The sequence below is a fragment of the Pyxicephalus adspersus genome, chromosome 5 (assembly GCF_032062135.1).
Source record: "Pyxicephalus adspersus chromosome 5, UCB_Pads_2.0, whole genome shotgun sequence".
NCBI classification, from domain to species: domain Eukaryota; kingdom Metazoa; phylum Chordata; class Amphibia; order Anura; family Pyxicephalidae; genus Pyxicephalus; species Pyxicephalus adspersus.
In genome coordinates this window covers 41,968,302-41,984,304 of record NC_092862.1, presented here as the reverse complement: position 1 = coordinate 41,984,304, position 16,003 = coordinate 41,968,302, and the positions used below count along the sequence as shown (strand labels likewise).

Here is a 16,003-nt window from a genome sequence, read left to right as displayed (position 1 = left end):
AAGGAGGTTCAGTGGTTAAGGAAACAATAACGACACCACAACTTCACACCGCCAGTGTACTCCTGTAAGTTCCACACAACAGCCAGCATAAATATAGTGTGGCTGTATGATAGTTTTAAATTCCTGATTGTCAGGAAAGAATTCCTGTTCCCACTTTGTAAAATATGTCAATCTTAAAGTGGCAATCAGGACACTAAAAACTGACATTCTCAATATTAACATGTCACTTTTTTTAAACAGGCCACTTAACGTTACATATACTATTTGATCAGAGGGCAGGCTAGTATGAAAAGCTTTTCTACGGTTAGTAAACAAGTCCAAGTGCTTTTGCAGACATAAAAATTACCTTTGTATGTTGAATAGGAAATGTCACTTCCCAGCCAGCTTGAGACCAGCCCTCATAAATGAGTAACTGGTGATGTAGCAATACAATGCGTCCGAACTTTGTCTATGGATGAAAAAGGTGTGGTTAGAAACGTAACAGTGACCAAAACCATTCACTGCAGGTAAACTGTAAAATGACTGTGGGAATATGCAAGCTATCACTCAAAAGAGGGTGTGCTACTACAATTTTCGAGTAAGAGATTTAGGTTTCATTATGATATTCTGATTATGGTTAAAAAAAAAAAATCGACAAGAAAGTGCTATCATACCATATTTCATCTGAATGAGCCACTGGGCGTATAGCCAATGGTAAACTAGGATACTCTGTTACCTTTATTTTTCTTGTTATATCCTGAAGTTTTCACTATACAAAACAGTCACAGAAATGATCTCCTGGCTCTCGCCAAACCATAGGTATACCAAATGGCATCTTATCACGTGTTCCCTTTGTCCACATACGTAAACCCTCGACACAATGTTTGCACACCTTATGAGGGGCCCAAGACTTTTCTTGATCACCAAGTTCAACTTTGAATATGCCAAATAGGCTTGCTCTACAAATGTGCTGATGTTGGCACTTTGACTGGGAATGGTGAAACTGCCACAGATATAACAAAATTAATCGGGGTTGTTTAGGCACTTACAACAAGAAACAGCAGAGCCAGACATGTAAATAGAAAAATAAATTTTGCCTATTCACTACGTAGAGCAGCGCACAACCGCTGACCACACTGTCTTGTGGGTAAATGAATAGCCTATACCAGGGGTCAGCAACCTTTACTATCAAAAGAGCCATTTTGCCTCCTCTTCCACTAAAGAAAAATAGTCTGGAGCCGCAAAACATAACACAGTTTATAAACTTTTAAAAGTGTTATTATTTTTTTAATTTTACCTGTTACAACAAGTGTGCATGTGTAAGCCTACTTTGAAATAAATTAAACACTGAACTATGCCCCTAGAAGCCTCCAGCTTGTAACGTATCATCCTGTTACAGTAGCTGGAGGCTTCTAACCTAACAGGGTAGATTTTTTTGATGGGCAGAGTTACAATTAAATTTTTGGGGTGTTAGTCACAGGTGTCCCCCACTTGCACCTACATTTTTGGTTTTGTACATCTCCCCAATCCAGAGGAATTGGGGTTCAAAGGAGGGGGATGTCATTGTACACACCCATTTGTACACGCCCCGTGGTAGATTTATTTCACTGGTAGATTTTTTTATTAGAACACCAGATTTGGAATCCCCCTCCTCCGCAGTGTCTTGTGAGGAAGGGGATCCCCTATCAGAGATCTCCCTGCGGCAGCCGAAGGGAGCCACAACAAGGAGGCTGAAGAGCCGCATGCGGCTCCGGAGCCGCAGGTTGCAGACCCCTGGCCTATACAACTCCACACTAGAGTAATCGCATTAATATAAACAGTAGAGAAAAAACCTGACATGATAGAAGAAAACTAATTGCACATTTAGACTCAGTATATCTGTTTTAGTGTAAATAAGCTTAAAAATTGAAGTCAACAAAAAATTTGTTCAACAATGTTCCCCATTGTTAGTGGTTCTTGAGCAGAAGATGATCTGCTACTTCTTCTAAAACTAAATGCAGGTTGTGCTAATTGTGCCATGTCTGGATATGATCCTGCAGAAACCACTGGAAGGCTGTGTAATTGGAGAAAGTTGATCCTCTCTACCATCATAACAGAAAAAACAGGGTTAGCTGTGTTTTGCTTGTAAATTATTTCCTTTTTTATGCTTCTGCTCTTTCCACCAAGTTCCCACTCTACTCAACTCCTGTGCTACCTAAACGGGTAAAATCCCCATTTACATTTTTCTGTGGCTTTTTTAATGTTTTTTTAGTGTTTTTAAAGAAACACAATATTTAATAATACATATCTCCTATATTCATTTCATTCCTCTCCATTGTTGTTTATAGAAAGTAAGCTTCCCTTTTACTTATAACTGCAACAAAATAAATAACTAAATAACACTTTTAATTATGTTTTATTATTTATTATGTTTATAATTTAATGCTGTCTACAGCAAAACTTACCCATTATAAAACATGGTAGTTTTTGTTGTAAGCAGCATATAATGTTGTCACAGCCAATGAACATGATAAAAGGTGTAATCCTGATATTTATTGGAGTTCCCGGTGGTTAAAATCAGGATTTTTATTCGAAGCCTTGTGGAATAATCATGAACTGCTCCATATATTTAGTTTAACAAATATGGCCTGATTTAATAAAGTTGTCCAAGGCTGAAAAGGAAAGTGAAGCTGGGTGATCCAGCAAACCTGGAATGGATCCTGTCCCGGATTCAAAACATTTGCTAGTAAATAGCAAATTATTTTGAAGAAATCCATTCAAGGTTTGCTGTGTGTAATTTTGTCTACTAATTACATTGTCTCTAAAATTTGTGTCCTTGTTGGGGACTTTTTGCTCACTTCTTGTGTGGTCACCGGTATAAGAAATAAAAGGAAACTCCTTCTTCCCCATTTCTCTATGGCTATTATATTATATTTTTTATTATTTATATTATGGGTTTTTAGAGTATTAGAAGATATGAGAACTGAACTGGTTATTGTTTTGCATTTTTCACATATTCAGTACCCAACCTTGTACAATTAAATGCATCATATGTGTATGCTTTTGAAAACGGATAAATATTATGAACTGCAATTTTTAAAAAAATGTAATAAAGGTGATGTGGGGTTCATAAGACTTGCTTATTCAGTAATTTAAACCAAGTTTATATTCTTGCTTTCAGATAAAAAATTTTATGTTGTCTTGATTGTGGACATTTGTTTAGGACTGCTGAATTCTGGGGCAACTAGTGGAATTCCTAAGCTTTTATACAATATAATATTAGCATGGACCAGTAAATGATTTATGCCTCCTGATATTGATAGTTTACCTGAAATAGTGCCATTCACCACTTAATACTCGTTACATTTTGATCAAATATCACCCGAATTCATCCGAAACACTGCCACAGCCCAGTGCAGTACACAGTTATGCAGTCTCTAAGTGAGTTAACATTCACTTTTTAATATAAAAACTATTTTCCTTGCAAATTATCTCTTTCTGTCTAATAAATAACCCAGTAAAAAAACATAGAAGACATGAAGTAAGACTAAAGACCACAATCGGCATTTTACTTTGCTGACAGGTTCTCTTTAAGCCAAAGTTAGGTACAATGGTGCAGACTCTAGGTACATTTCTAAAACACACCACTTATAATTTAAAAAAATAGATTACGATCTTGTCTCATTAACCATCCATGAAGCTGGCAAACATAATATAATATTCAAACACAAACACTACACATGCCAATGTAAACCAACAGTGAGCAGTCAGGAATATTACCAGAAATACTTGATACTTGGCTGGTTTGTTAGAACATTGCAGACATATTGTGAAAGGAATGTGACCCAACAATCAATCACTGATCTCCTGGCCCCCTCTTTGCTCCTGTACATGGACCTGTTCATTGGCACACCTGTATGCTAAACACCAGAATGGGATTTCCCATTATCATATGAAATGTTGGTTTTACTTTGGCCATGTTAGCACTTCTGTAAAGCTATGATACAGGTAATTATTCAGTAGCCCAGCCCGGTGAACACAAATCTTCATGAAGACATGGCTCTTCACTCTTAATTTAAAGTAAATAAGGTAAAAAAGGACATCCAGCCTGCCATGCCCATCACCACCAGCCAACCTACAGCTACACATTTTCATTTCAAGCCTTCCAATGCCACCAAAAGTTCAATATTGTTTTCTTAGGCCATTGTGCAGATACTTGGTGGTGCATGCACTGACAATAATTTTAGCATGGTAATACACAAACTGCTATCTAACACACACACAATTTTGCTTGACAGGTTATCTTGCTGTTCTTTGGATTTGGGAAGGGTTAATAGGGAGGAGTGAGGTATTCAACAAGTTCTGAAGTCACCTACACCCACAACAAGCCATGCCCATCATATCCTGCATTTTAAGGTGGCAATCCTAGCTATTATCTTTGATTTACTGCATAAGGGTGAATAGGTGGCAGATCTGCCTTGGTGAATGAAGGAAGTGAGTGTAGTTATTCCCCAGTGCCCAAATAGACAGCTTTGTGGGTAATATTTGAAGGGCTCTCAAAGTACATCTAACAATAAGAAGAAGGAGTTTTTAGTGAGTACTTGCATCTACGGTGCATAAACTTATTTTACAAGTTTCTTCTCTACATTTCCCCATCAAGCTTTTTTAAGCATAGAATTTTGTCATTACATAATTTGTGAAGTTGAACTAAAATTTTACAATCATGCAAAGCAAATATGTTCCAACATGCAAATCTATATAGTCTTGCAGGTATTCAACAAATAATAAATATCAGGCTCAGTATCCGAGTGCACATGTATGACATTCTGAAAACAATGGGCCTGTTCTGTGCTTGTAGAAGGATGGTTTCCTGGGTGGCTGCCTATTTCAGCATACAGAGAATGTTGATATTTGGCCACACCTGTCCCCTCCCAACATTCTCCTTGTGTTCACAGACGGTGCTTTGGCCACCATGCTCTGATAATTGCTCATAAGAAACCACACTCGCACATGAGAAATAAATGATACTGTGACTTAAGTGTTTTATTGATGCCTGAGCTGTACAAACATGTAATACTGTAAGAATCCTTCTTCCTATTTTCTTTTATAATAAGTTTTAATACAAACATGGTAAGCTTTAGTCATACATAAGTCATGTTGTACAGTTCATATTTTAAATCAAGCATGAGTCTACAAACAGAACATACATTTTTTAATTAGAAACAGAGAAGCCACCAGCCTGGTATTTTACCAATACAGCTAATAAAAAGGAGCATGGTGCCAGTGTTATTATTAAAAAAGAGAAAGTGGAAGCCATTTTTAGGGCTAAGGGTGTACAGATTTTTCAGTCTGGTGAAACTGGTAAGACTTCAAACACCCAATAAAGATAAAGACATTATGTACATTGCCCAAAATGTATCCAATCCTTTTTTGATTCTCAATAACAATAGACATTTGGAACAAAACTCAGCATTTTTGCGGTAAGAAATAATGAAACAGACATGCCCCATGTGTTTACATTTCTTTTGCATTTTTGTGGGCAGGCAGACTGAACTGGCAGAGATTATGTCAGTGTATTTGCTAGGTGCAGGTTAATAATTAATTCCAGACCTGAAGTAAATCTTTTTGTAGTTAATTTAATGACTTTACAATGAGAAGATCTGTTGAAGTAAAATTTCTAGAAAATATGAATTTCAACATTCCATGGGTTCCACTGTATAATGCTTTTTAAATCTCATTAGTACACTATTTATTATAGGCATTTAGAGCACTTTGGCACCCAAAGTGAAAACCAAAAGTGTTTCTGTAACCACTGAGTTCCCTCTGAAAGTTAAATGACAACGTGTGTTGCAAGATGCATCACTATGCTGTGTATTCCCAAGCTGGATGAAAATCTTTCTTTTTTACCCGGCACACAGCGTTATAATAAAAGATAATCTTGGTATGCAGTGCTAACTAGGAAGTATACTCCAAGCAAAGTAATCATTTAGTGGGATGCTAGGATCTGCATATAAGGACTGGTCTCTGAGATCTTGATTGATACTAGCATGATCTTGGCTCTTGCCAGGGAACTTCTTTCAGGACTGTATTCTACGTTTAATGCACTGAAAGGCTTTCACCCCTTCAGACTATCCGGATATAATTACAAGCATCAGTAACAGCTGTGAATAGTAACCTTTTCCATCATAGAACAATAAGAAAATAGTGGAATAATTAATAAAAACAATTACCATGTCTCATTTACAATGAACAAAATAGATTAGCCATAATTGGACTTGTTATAAGTGTTATCATTTCATGTATGTACAAGAAAAGTCCAATTAACAACTTTATTCTATTGAATATAAGGATAAATAGTTCTAAATAAAACTACTGACACATATGTCCTGCAAACCAAAGTTATTAAAGCTCTCCAAGGCTGGAGAAGATATACTTTACTCAGTAAAGCTGGGTGATCCAGCAAACTTGGAATGGATTTCTTAAAAGTAATTTGCTTGTTTGGTAAACAAATGTTTTCAATCCTGAACCAGGTCCATTCCAAGTTTGCTGGAACACCCAGTTTCACTTTTGAAAGTGTATCCCCTGCAGCCTTGGAGAGCTTTAATAAACCAAGTCCTAGATATAATGTTCCATTAAAGAACAAGATTATAGTCGTATACATAACAACAGTCTTCCAATATATCTACATTGAAATGATGTCCTTCTACGCATTACGCTTAGATGGCGTTAAAAGTACTTGTAAGAACATGGAAGATCGTAATATGTCACAAAAATTATTCAAAATATGAACACATGGGGCACAGGCAGTCATTAAGAGGTGAATGGCAGGACGATGTCTCTAAATACAGCAAGCAGAAAGAATGTAAAACTCCCCTGAAGACAAATGGTCTGTCAGCCGCAGCCGATTGTGTGTCCTCATAAGTGGATTTGTATTTACCATTATGGCTAATCTTAATTAACAATCAAAACATCTAATACAATTTGGGCACCCTAGAAAAAACAGCCAGCCTTTTTTCCACCTAAATACACTCAGTCATATTTATTTGACTTTTTATTCCTTTAGCCATCTGGGTACATTTTCTCCATATCACCTTTCAAAATACCTATTGGTTGTAACTTGACAGTTGTTAACTGAATAAAGTATGGTTCATTGCTTCTTACACTCAGTGACCATTTTATGAGAATCACCTGTTCAACTGCTTGTTAACATAAATATCTAATCAGCTAATCACATAGCAGCAATTCAGAGTATTGGCACCTTAAAAGCCAGCCAGGAGTGTCAAGGAGACCTAATGAAGTTCAAACTGAGCATCAGAATGGGGAAGAAAGGTGATTACATGACTTCCCAACATGGCATAGTGTTGAATCCTGGCAAGCTTGTCAAATTTCTTTTTGATGTGTGGCCATTTTTAGGGTTTACAGAGAATGGTCTGAAAAAAGGGAAAGTATCCAGAGAGCGACAGTTCTCAGGGAAAAAAATGCCAAATGTCAGAGGAGAATGGCTAGACTGGTTTGAGCTGGCAAAAAGGCAACAGTAACTCAAAGCCTTCATAACTCCGGAGATGTGCAGGAAAGCATCTATGAACACACAAACACATGAATCCTTAAAGCAGATGGGCTACAACAGCAGAAGACCACACCAGGTGAACCCCCGTCAGTTAAGTACAGGTACCTATGGCTACAATTCACACAGGCCCACCAAAATTGAACAAGAGAAAATTGGAAAAACATTGCCTAGTCTGATTATTCTCACTTCCTGGCGCAACATTCGCATGATAGGGTCAGAATTCGGTATCAGAAAAATGAAAGCATGGACCCATTTAGCCTTGTTTCAATGTTTCAGACTGGTGGTGGTGATGATGTGTAAAGGAAGTACTAGGTGAACATTGCTTAAATGTCACAGTCTACTGACCATGGTCTGCTGACCATGTCTTTCCTTTTATGACCACAGTATACCCATCTTCTGATGGCAACTTCTAGCAGGATAACACACCATGCCACAAAGCCTAAATCATCTCAGATTGTAGATATATACCAACAACATCTAGAAACCAGGTACAACTTGAACAGATATTTTTCATAATTAAACTTTGATATTGCCTATTATAAACTAATGTAAGTTTAACTCTATTTCAGTCATTTTTTTCATATCCGAATAAGTGCTTTCATTTTCTTGTACACCACTATGCACTTTGGATTTGATGTTCGATAAATATCTGTAATTTATCTAATATTGTATTTGTTTTTTCTTAGAAATATGCAGACTTTTTTCTGGCCTAAATTATAGTCTGAAGATGCAGGTTCTTCCTGCAAAATGCGTAACTATTTTTGAGCCACCACCCCATATGTTTGTACCCTGGGATAAAATATCCAAAACATTATGCGATCTTAATGGATGTTTGCCTATCGACTCTGCAGCTTTCTGTTGATTTAAATTATTTTGTTACTTTCTTTCAATTATTTGTGGCAGTTAATTATTTTGTTATTTGTTTTAATTTTCAAAAATGTAAAATGAATGTCTATTAAGAAATAATAGCTTTTTAAGGTTTTTAAAATAAAAAAGTAAAATTATTTTATCATGTATGTAGATTTACAATTTTTGGGCATGCAATATCTTGCAGGGGCCATTTAATATTTATTTGATGTACATTCAGTGAGAAACAGCATGATACCAGGATAACTTTATTTATTTATTTTATGTTTGATATATTAGTCCTGATCTGCCTAATATCCCTAAGTTTATATCCCTTTCCTTCCCCCATTTAATTTTTTCATCTCAAATTGGTTTCTTAAACATGACAATGAGATTACTGTTCTCAAATGATCTCCACAGTCACCAGATCTCCAATCCAACAGATCACCTTTGGAATGTGGTAGAATGGGAGAATCGCTTTATGGATGAGCAGCTGACAAATCTGCAACTTTATTATGCTAAAGTATTAATATGGACTAAAATCCCCAAGAAATATTTCCAGACATCTATGCCACAAAGATTTACAGCAGTTTCGGGGGGCAAAAGGGGGTCCAACCTGGTTTTAGCAAGGTATACTAAATAAAGTAATTGGAGAGTGTTTTTTTTCTTTTCTGCATTTTAATTTTGTTATAGAAGCGATGTATTAAAAGTATATTTCCCTTTCAAAAGTATATATTACTTTTGAAGCTCAGGACAATTAACCTTTATCTTTATGTGGTGTACTCTTTTATTTATTGCAGTTGAAGGCATTTTTTTTTATTATTTTATTTTTCAACACATTTTGATCTTTATTATATATATTATTTATATATATATATATATATATATATATATATTGTATTGCTCTGGTACAATCAATAAATGCTGATAAAAAAAAAATACTGGAAGAGGTTAAAAGTGCGACAATGCAAAAACGGATTTAAGAAAGACAAGAACAGTATTTTCTGAAAAAATAAACCTTGGTTGTTTATGATGCACAATAGTTTGAGAGTCTCATCAAGTTTGGATTGTGTCTGTTTAAAAAGGGTTTCTATCATATAAAGGGGATCAGAGGAAGTTGAATGAAATGTGAAAATTATCCTTCTTTAATCCTAAAAGAATTACAGTATTAAATTAAATATTTCCCACTAAAAAAAATGTATTTACAAATGATGGATTAGCAAAGGGGAAGGGTGTAAGTAGAAAACTAATTGTGTCTGTCCTTTTGATATTTTTTTCAATATCCTGATGTGTTCATCAAGAAAGAACTGTGTCATACTAATTATGTACCTTACCAAGAATATAAGTTAGGTGCAAATAGGAAACGTGACTTTGGTTAAAGATCCACCCATACAACAGCTTGGCAAGCTATGAACAATCTTCATTAAACCACACAAATAATAATAATAATAGTATTAATAATGTTTATCCACTAAAATTAAGCAAATCAAATAATAAAAAAGTCATTTTGATATCTACAGATGTTAAATATGTACTAAACCATAAGTCATTATTTAACCACCTAATTTGTCCACTGTAGTATATTCATGTCGTGTGAGAGTTCCCATATGCCTTGTGAATATAGGTGTTGGGTGTTACCATGCCTGCTCCCACACCTAATCAAGTAAATCTTTCCACAATAATGACTGCTAAAGCCAACTGCATTATCATTGGAAACTACAAGGAATTATTCACAGCAGTTAAAAGGAGATTTCACGGGGTACGAATTAGTAAATATTTTGGCTGAAAGTAATGTGGAAATGGGTTACAGAGGTTTCAGCAGGTAGCATGGTATGAGATTATTTCAAAGCAATATTACGAGATCAGCAAGCCAAAGTCCAGTATTAGGCTCCCATACCTGTTGGAACTGTTTTGTGTTGAGCACTAGCCCTAAAGAAGAAGTGGTAGGCACACCTGGGGCTAGGTGCTGAAGGGAAGAACAACCAATCATCCACAAAAAAACTCTATGAATAAAAAATTAAAAAAAAAACTATCTTATCTGCATAGGAATGAAAAAAGAATGAATTCCCAGATTAGGGTAGGTTCAACAATAGATAGGCCCAGCCTAAATGATTTTATCCAAAAGACAATTCATGTGGCATTGTGTCCGTAAAGTTCTGTGATGTGTACACCATCTAGTTCCACTGGACCCTTCCCCCAGACTACCTTCATGATGGCTTTAGTGATGTTGTAGTAATGAACATAAAACATCCCAGAGCCTTTCAGTGTTTATTAGGCAGGGTGCCAAGTGTAAGATGAACATGATCTAATTTAAGGCAAGGGCTCATGCATTCCCCAAAAGCTGGGTGAAATACACATTACAGTATCATATATAAAGTCCGCCCTATAGTCTTCAGTGATACCCTTTAGTCATATATTGTTCCAACATGATCTACTTCCACTATCATCCAGGCAAAGGTCAAGACACATTGCTGCATGTAAAAGTCACATTTTCCCTCTAGTTGGGAAATTTTGTGTGCCACACCTGAAATAACCCCCACTAACTCCTCAATTCTCTGAGTGACTATTCCACATGATGTACAATCGCTTAGTGAGCAGGCTGAATTTTTAGCAATCAGGGTTACTATGTCCTCCCAGGTGGGTAGAGCCAAAATGGAAGCCCACAATTCAGCAACCTCGGAATGCAGATTTTGCGTAGAGACCCTGGAAGTGCATAGGTTTGCATCATTTTCTGAGTCCATGGTTGACAAGTTCCGGGAGGTGAAGCATAAGGAGAAGTGGCTGGCCTTCCATACATACCTCACAGTTCTGTGCAGTTCTGTGAAGAAAATCAATGGCTCATTCAGCTCCTGGGGATTTACCACTCTAGGGTCCCAGAGATGTTGTAGGACCACAAATACCTTAGATCAGAGAGGGCACTATGCACAGGAGGTGGCCCTATCTCCTCAACTTGTCCCATCCCAGTGAGGATGAAGAAAGAGATATTTAACATCCTGAGGCCTTTGAAATTGGCGTCACGTATTCCCAGTTTATGTTCGATAGTTAATGCTCTGTAGCATAAACCTTCAAATTTCCTGTGCCTTAACTGTCGCTCCATATATGCTTGGCATGGCTAACAAATAACTCATTACTAAGGTTTCCCCAGTAAGTGTCCGGAGCTCAAGGTGGAACATGTTTTCACGCTCCCATGTATAAGCAACACCCCCCAAAGGCCTTGTTTTGAGGCCTTAATCGTTTAGAAGGCCAACTGATCACTAGGAAAAATAATGAAAAAGCATATTTGTATATTGGCTGATATTGAAGGAAAATGATTGTCAGATTTTAGTAGCCAGATCAGTAAAAGGTGATTACTTATTGATTCCTAGCAATACCACATATTGGCATCATTGATAATCCTGTTAGTGTATTCACTTGAGTTTTCTCTAAATTCCACTATTTTTTTTTAAAGTATGACTTAAGAGTTGGCTTCATGCACCAACAATAAACGTAAATATGCCTATATTGTAAAATATTATTATGACTAAAAATTTTAGTAATTCAAGCAATTCCCAATCATACCAATTTCAGTTTTTATCAGCTTTTAACACTAGCATAGTTTATTCAGTCACTGAATATTTTTGTGGTGAAAATGTAATGGTACGGCTTCAGACAAACTTTGAGTGAATGAGAGAATTAGTATATGACTGACTATAGTGTGTGTGAGTGACTGTCTTGTCTAACTAATTTGTGAATTTGTCATAATACATTTTTTAGGATGGTTTCACAGCAATAAGATTCAAGGTGTGTCTGAATAGTCAATTATCCAGCTAGAATAATGATGCTGTCATGTGTTTCAGGTGAGACCAGCCCAAGATTATGGGTGGAGAAATAGACTCTGCTGTACAGCATCCTTAGCTCATCCCTCGCAGAAAGAAAGGCACCTTTTAACATCTAAGTGTGAGAGAAGCCAGGAGGGAGCACCTTGTACTCTAACTGGTGGGAAAGGAATAGAATCTCTGGGAACTGTGCTAGGTAGCACAGATACAACTCACAATGGACTGGAAGCTGTGTGGCCATCTTTGTGTCTTTCTGCTGTTACTGGTAAGCAAAAACTTTTATTATATTCATATTGGCGGTGTAGTATAATTATAATTTTTCATTTCTTCTTTTTTTTGTTATTATTTCAATTAGATATATGATTGAAATATAGTGCTTTTGGCACAGATAAGAAGCCAGTTTTTGTGTATGAAATATATATATTATAATGAATAAATATGGAATATATTGTTCTTATTATGCATGACTTCATTAAAAGCTTTTGCAATTTTTATTGCTCTTTTGTGCAATGTAAAATATGGTAAGGTTCATCAAAAGGGTTTTTAATATTACATTTATTAATATTAGTACAGAAATTGATTTTATTCACTCATTTCACTGTGCTAATGTCAGATAAATGTGTGCTGTGGGTTATTGCACTGTATGCTTTTCCTATAACATAAGCATACCAACTTGCCATTCACTAGGAAAGCCTGTCAAATCAGTGCATGTGTAGTGTGGTATGCAAACAAAACAACTTGATATACTAAACTTTTCAGGTGCACTTCCCTTATTGTACAAGGAAAAGGGACTTTACATTGTGCATGGCTCACTTTGAAATTTAGGAAGTATTGCTAACTTTTTCTAATCTACAAATATAAACAAAGCGCAAAGCATGCAAATTTTGTTTTGTTTTTTTCTTGATGTGGATTACTTACACTCAGTATTTTCATGGCACTATATTACCAGGGGGCTTGTTTCTTTATTAAAGAACCTTATGTTTACCTTCATTGTTTTCATAGTGATCTTGAAGCATGGCATGTTATTACTATGAAACAAAGAAACAATTCATTACTACTCCCAAATTTAAAACCATAATATTTTGTGTACAAAAGATGTGTGACATTTAGTTACCTGTCTACCTGTAAATCGACCAGTTGTACAGTTGAAGAATAAGCTTGCAGCAAGTAAATCACAGTTTGGTGGGAACGCTTGACCTGCATACTTTTGATCTGGGCTGACTTGTAAATTAATAAAAGCCAGGGAGTCCGAAGCCAGCTAGTTGGCAATTTCAGGATAGGTTGGCAATCACTTTTTGTATTTTACCACATTTTTTTTATAACATGCATACATCAATATAAAGATCGAGTTTTTGTTTCACAATGTAGAACATTTTTATTCTCTGCTCAGAGATGGAGAACACCTTTAGGGTAAACTGGCAGTATATTGAATTTTTAATCCCTCCATTGCTTTCTGTATTATATAGTAAATTTAAATCATACAGATAGAATACAAAGGGCACACAGGTGCTTGGCACTCAGACCTAAATATAAACGATTGAATATTAATCATACAGCTGTGCAAAAATTGACTTTGCATTATAAATTACACTGTAATGAATGGAAATTATCACTTTTTATTCTTAGAAATTTAAGAAATCTCACCAATTTTTGATATATATCATTGGATGGTCAGCATCTATAATTTATAAATATACATAATACACAGTACACTGTTTTAGATAGCATATCATTTTAAAAAAGAAAGGAAGGTAATATATGCCAAAAAACATTTTCACAGTAAAAGGCAGAAAAGTAAGCATGCACATTTGCCAGCCTGAAAGAAAATTGAAATTTCAAATGATTTATTTACCGCCGAGCGGTAATGCAGTAGTGCAATGCATAATGCACAATGTAAACCAGTCAATACAACATCCTAACACAGAATAAAAACACACACGCTTGTCATTGCTAACTTGTTTTTGAGGGCGTCACAAAGACCAGCACACAACCAGAGAAATGCCAGGAAGCACTCTGGATTTGTATTATTATAACATGACAACAAACTTTCTACAAACCTTTATTCACTGATTCTTACATGTAATTCATAAAGTTAAAACACTGGTTACTGTAAATATATGAAAAAGACCCTCTTAAATTTTATTTAAAGAAAATCTGTATTGAGAGAACATAGAGATTGATTGAGAGATGTAGGTGTCACCTCTGTTATCTCCTATTTGAAATGCTAATTGCCAGACTAAATCCAATGCCTTAGAGCTGTCTTAGTTACTGACCTGCATTACAATATATATCAATAGTTCAGACTTTCCTCTAACTACACTGAATGCATGCCTGTTTTAAGTTCCTGGCTCACAAAGTACTCTGACCAGGTATGGCCAGGCAATTAGCATTTTCCGAAAGAGGTCAGCAAAACCAACCTCTGTGCAATCTTTTGTTAAGTTTAACAAGGAGAAGCTGTCCTTGTAAACTTAATTACACATAACTTGCAACACATATTTTTTCAACTATAAACACAGCAGCAAGAACTGGGCATGTTAGGAACTGATTTAGCTACACCCAAAACCTATACATAATGTTTAGCTTTATGAGAAAAGACTCACCATGTAGTTGATGACACATTTATTTTAGAGACTCCACATTTGGGCATTGAAATTTTGGATTTTGTCTTACCCCATGCAGTTATCATGCAAAATGATTATATAAATTAAGTTATGAGAATGGGAATATTTGTACACATCAATCATACATTAATGATCACAGGGAGAAGGGTTTCAGGTCTCTTCCACCATACTGTGACACTTGACATTTCATTTACCTTCTACAACTAAAAGTAGCTTGTGATGTGTGATATTATATTTTGGGTTATTATTGCCTACAAAAATCATTAAGCATTAAATGTCTATTACATTAATAACAGGTAAATAGATTGATCTACATAAAGCTGAAGTACATGTGTCATGGATGTTAGAGATTAGGGAGTGGGGTTGATTTACTAAAACAGACTGTTCACTTACCTATGGCAATGCTGACTTCACAAATTCTGTGTTAGTAGATAAAGTTGTATTCACTTAATATACCCAAGCACATACCTTCTTTACTAATATTCACTTTTGAACAAATAATTAGCCTCTTGTCTCTTAGTGCATCAACCCCAATGCCTCCAGATGAGGTCTACCCACTTCTTTACTAACTGTTTTAATTCAACACAAATCTTTGCAACTGTCAACATGAAGATGTGTTATCTAGAGACATTTAATAAAATTTCTGTGTGGTTTGTATTTTTTTGTATTTACACTTTTTAGCAAAAAGAGCTCAAAGAGAGCTTTTTTAGAAGGCAGTGCAAATCCAAAACACTTACTCTTTTAATTAATGCTTTTTTCCAACTCTGGACCTAATTTAATGAGGTTCTCCAAGGCTGGAGAGGATAAACTTTCATCAGTAAAGCTGGGTGATCCAGCAAACTTTTTAGAAATGCATTCCAGGTTTGCTGAACCACCCAGCTTTACTGCTGAAAGTGTAACCTCTCCAGTCTAGGAGAGCTTTAATAAATCAAGCCCTGAGTGCATCTAAGGGAGGAAATTAGGTTTTAAGCCATTTTTGTTTCAAACTGTATTTATTAAGAAAAGAGAATGTCCAACACTGTATACTGAATGTGTCAAAAGCTTTTACTGTAAAAATTCAAATCCACCTTTGAAGTCTAACTCCAGACATTTTATGTTTTTTATAGAGAAGGGAAGCATTAAAATAAATCAGATTTCTATATGTGACCTCCAATAGAGATAATTTCCAATAAAAGAAATGGGGGTGTGGTCTTTGT

The 16,003-nt window shown here is 35.7% G+C and overlaps 1 protein-coding gene across 1 annotated transcript in view; it reads left to right on the top strand.

The window, feature by feature from the left end:
• The first annotated feature begins 12,292 nt into the window (after nucleotides 1-12,292).
• Nucleotides 12,293-16,003, top strand: part of LOC140330820 (desmoglein-4-like) — a 32,457-nt gene continuing 28,746 nt past the window's right edge. The window contains exon 1 of the mRNA XM_072411283.1: nucleotides 12,293-12,451. Within this exon, the coding sequence (XP_072267384.1) occupies nucleotides 12,404-12,451 (48 nt within the window). The 5' untranslated portion in view covers nucleotides 12,293-12,403. The remainder of the gene's footprint in view (nucleotides 12,452-16,003) is intronic.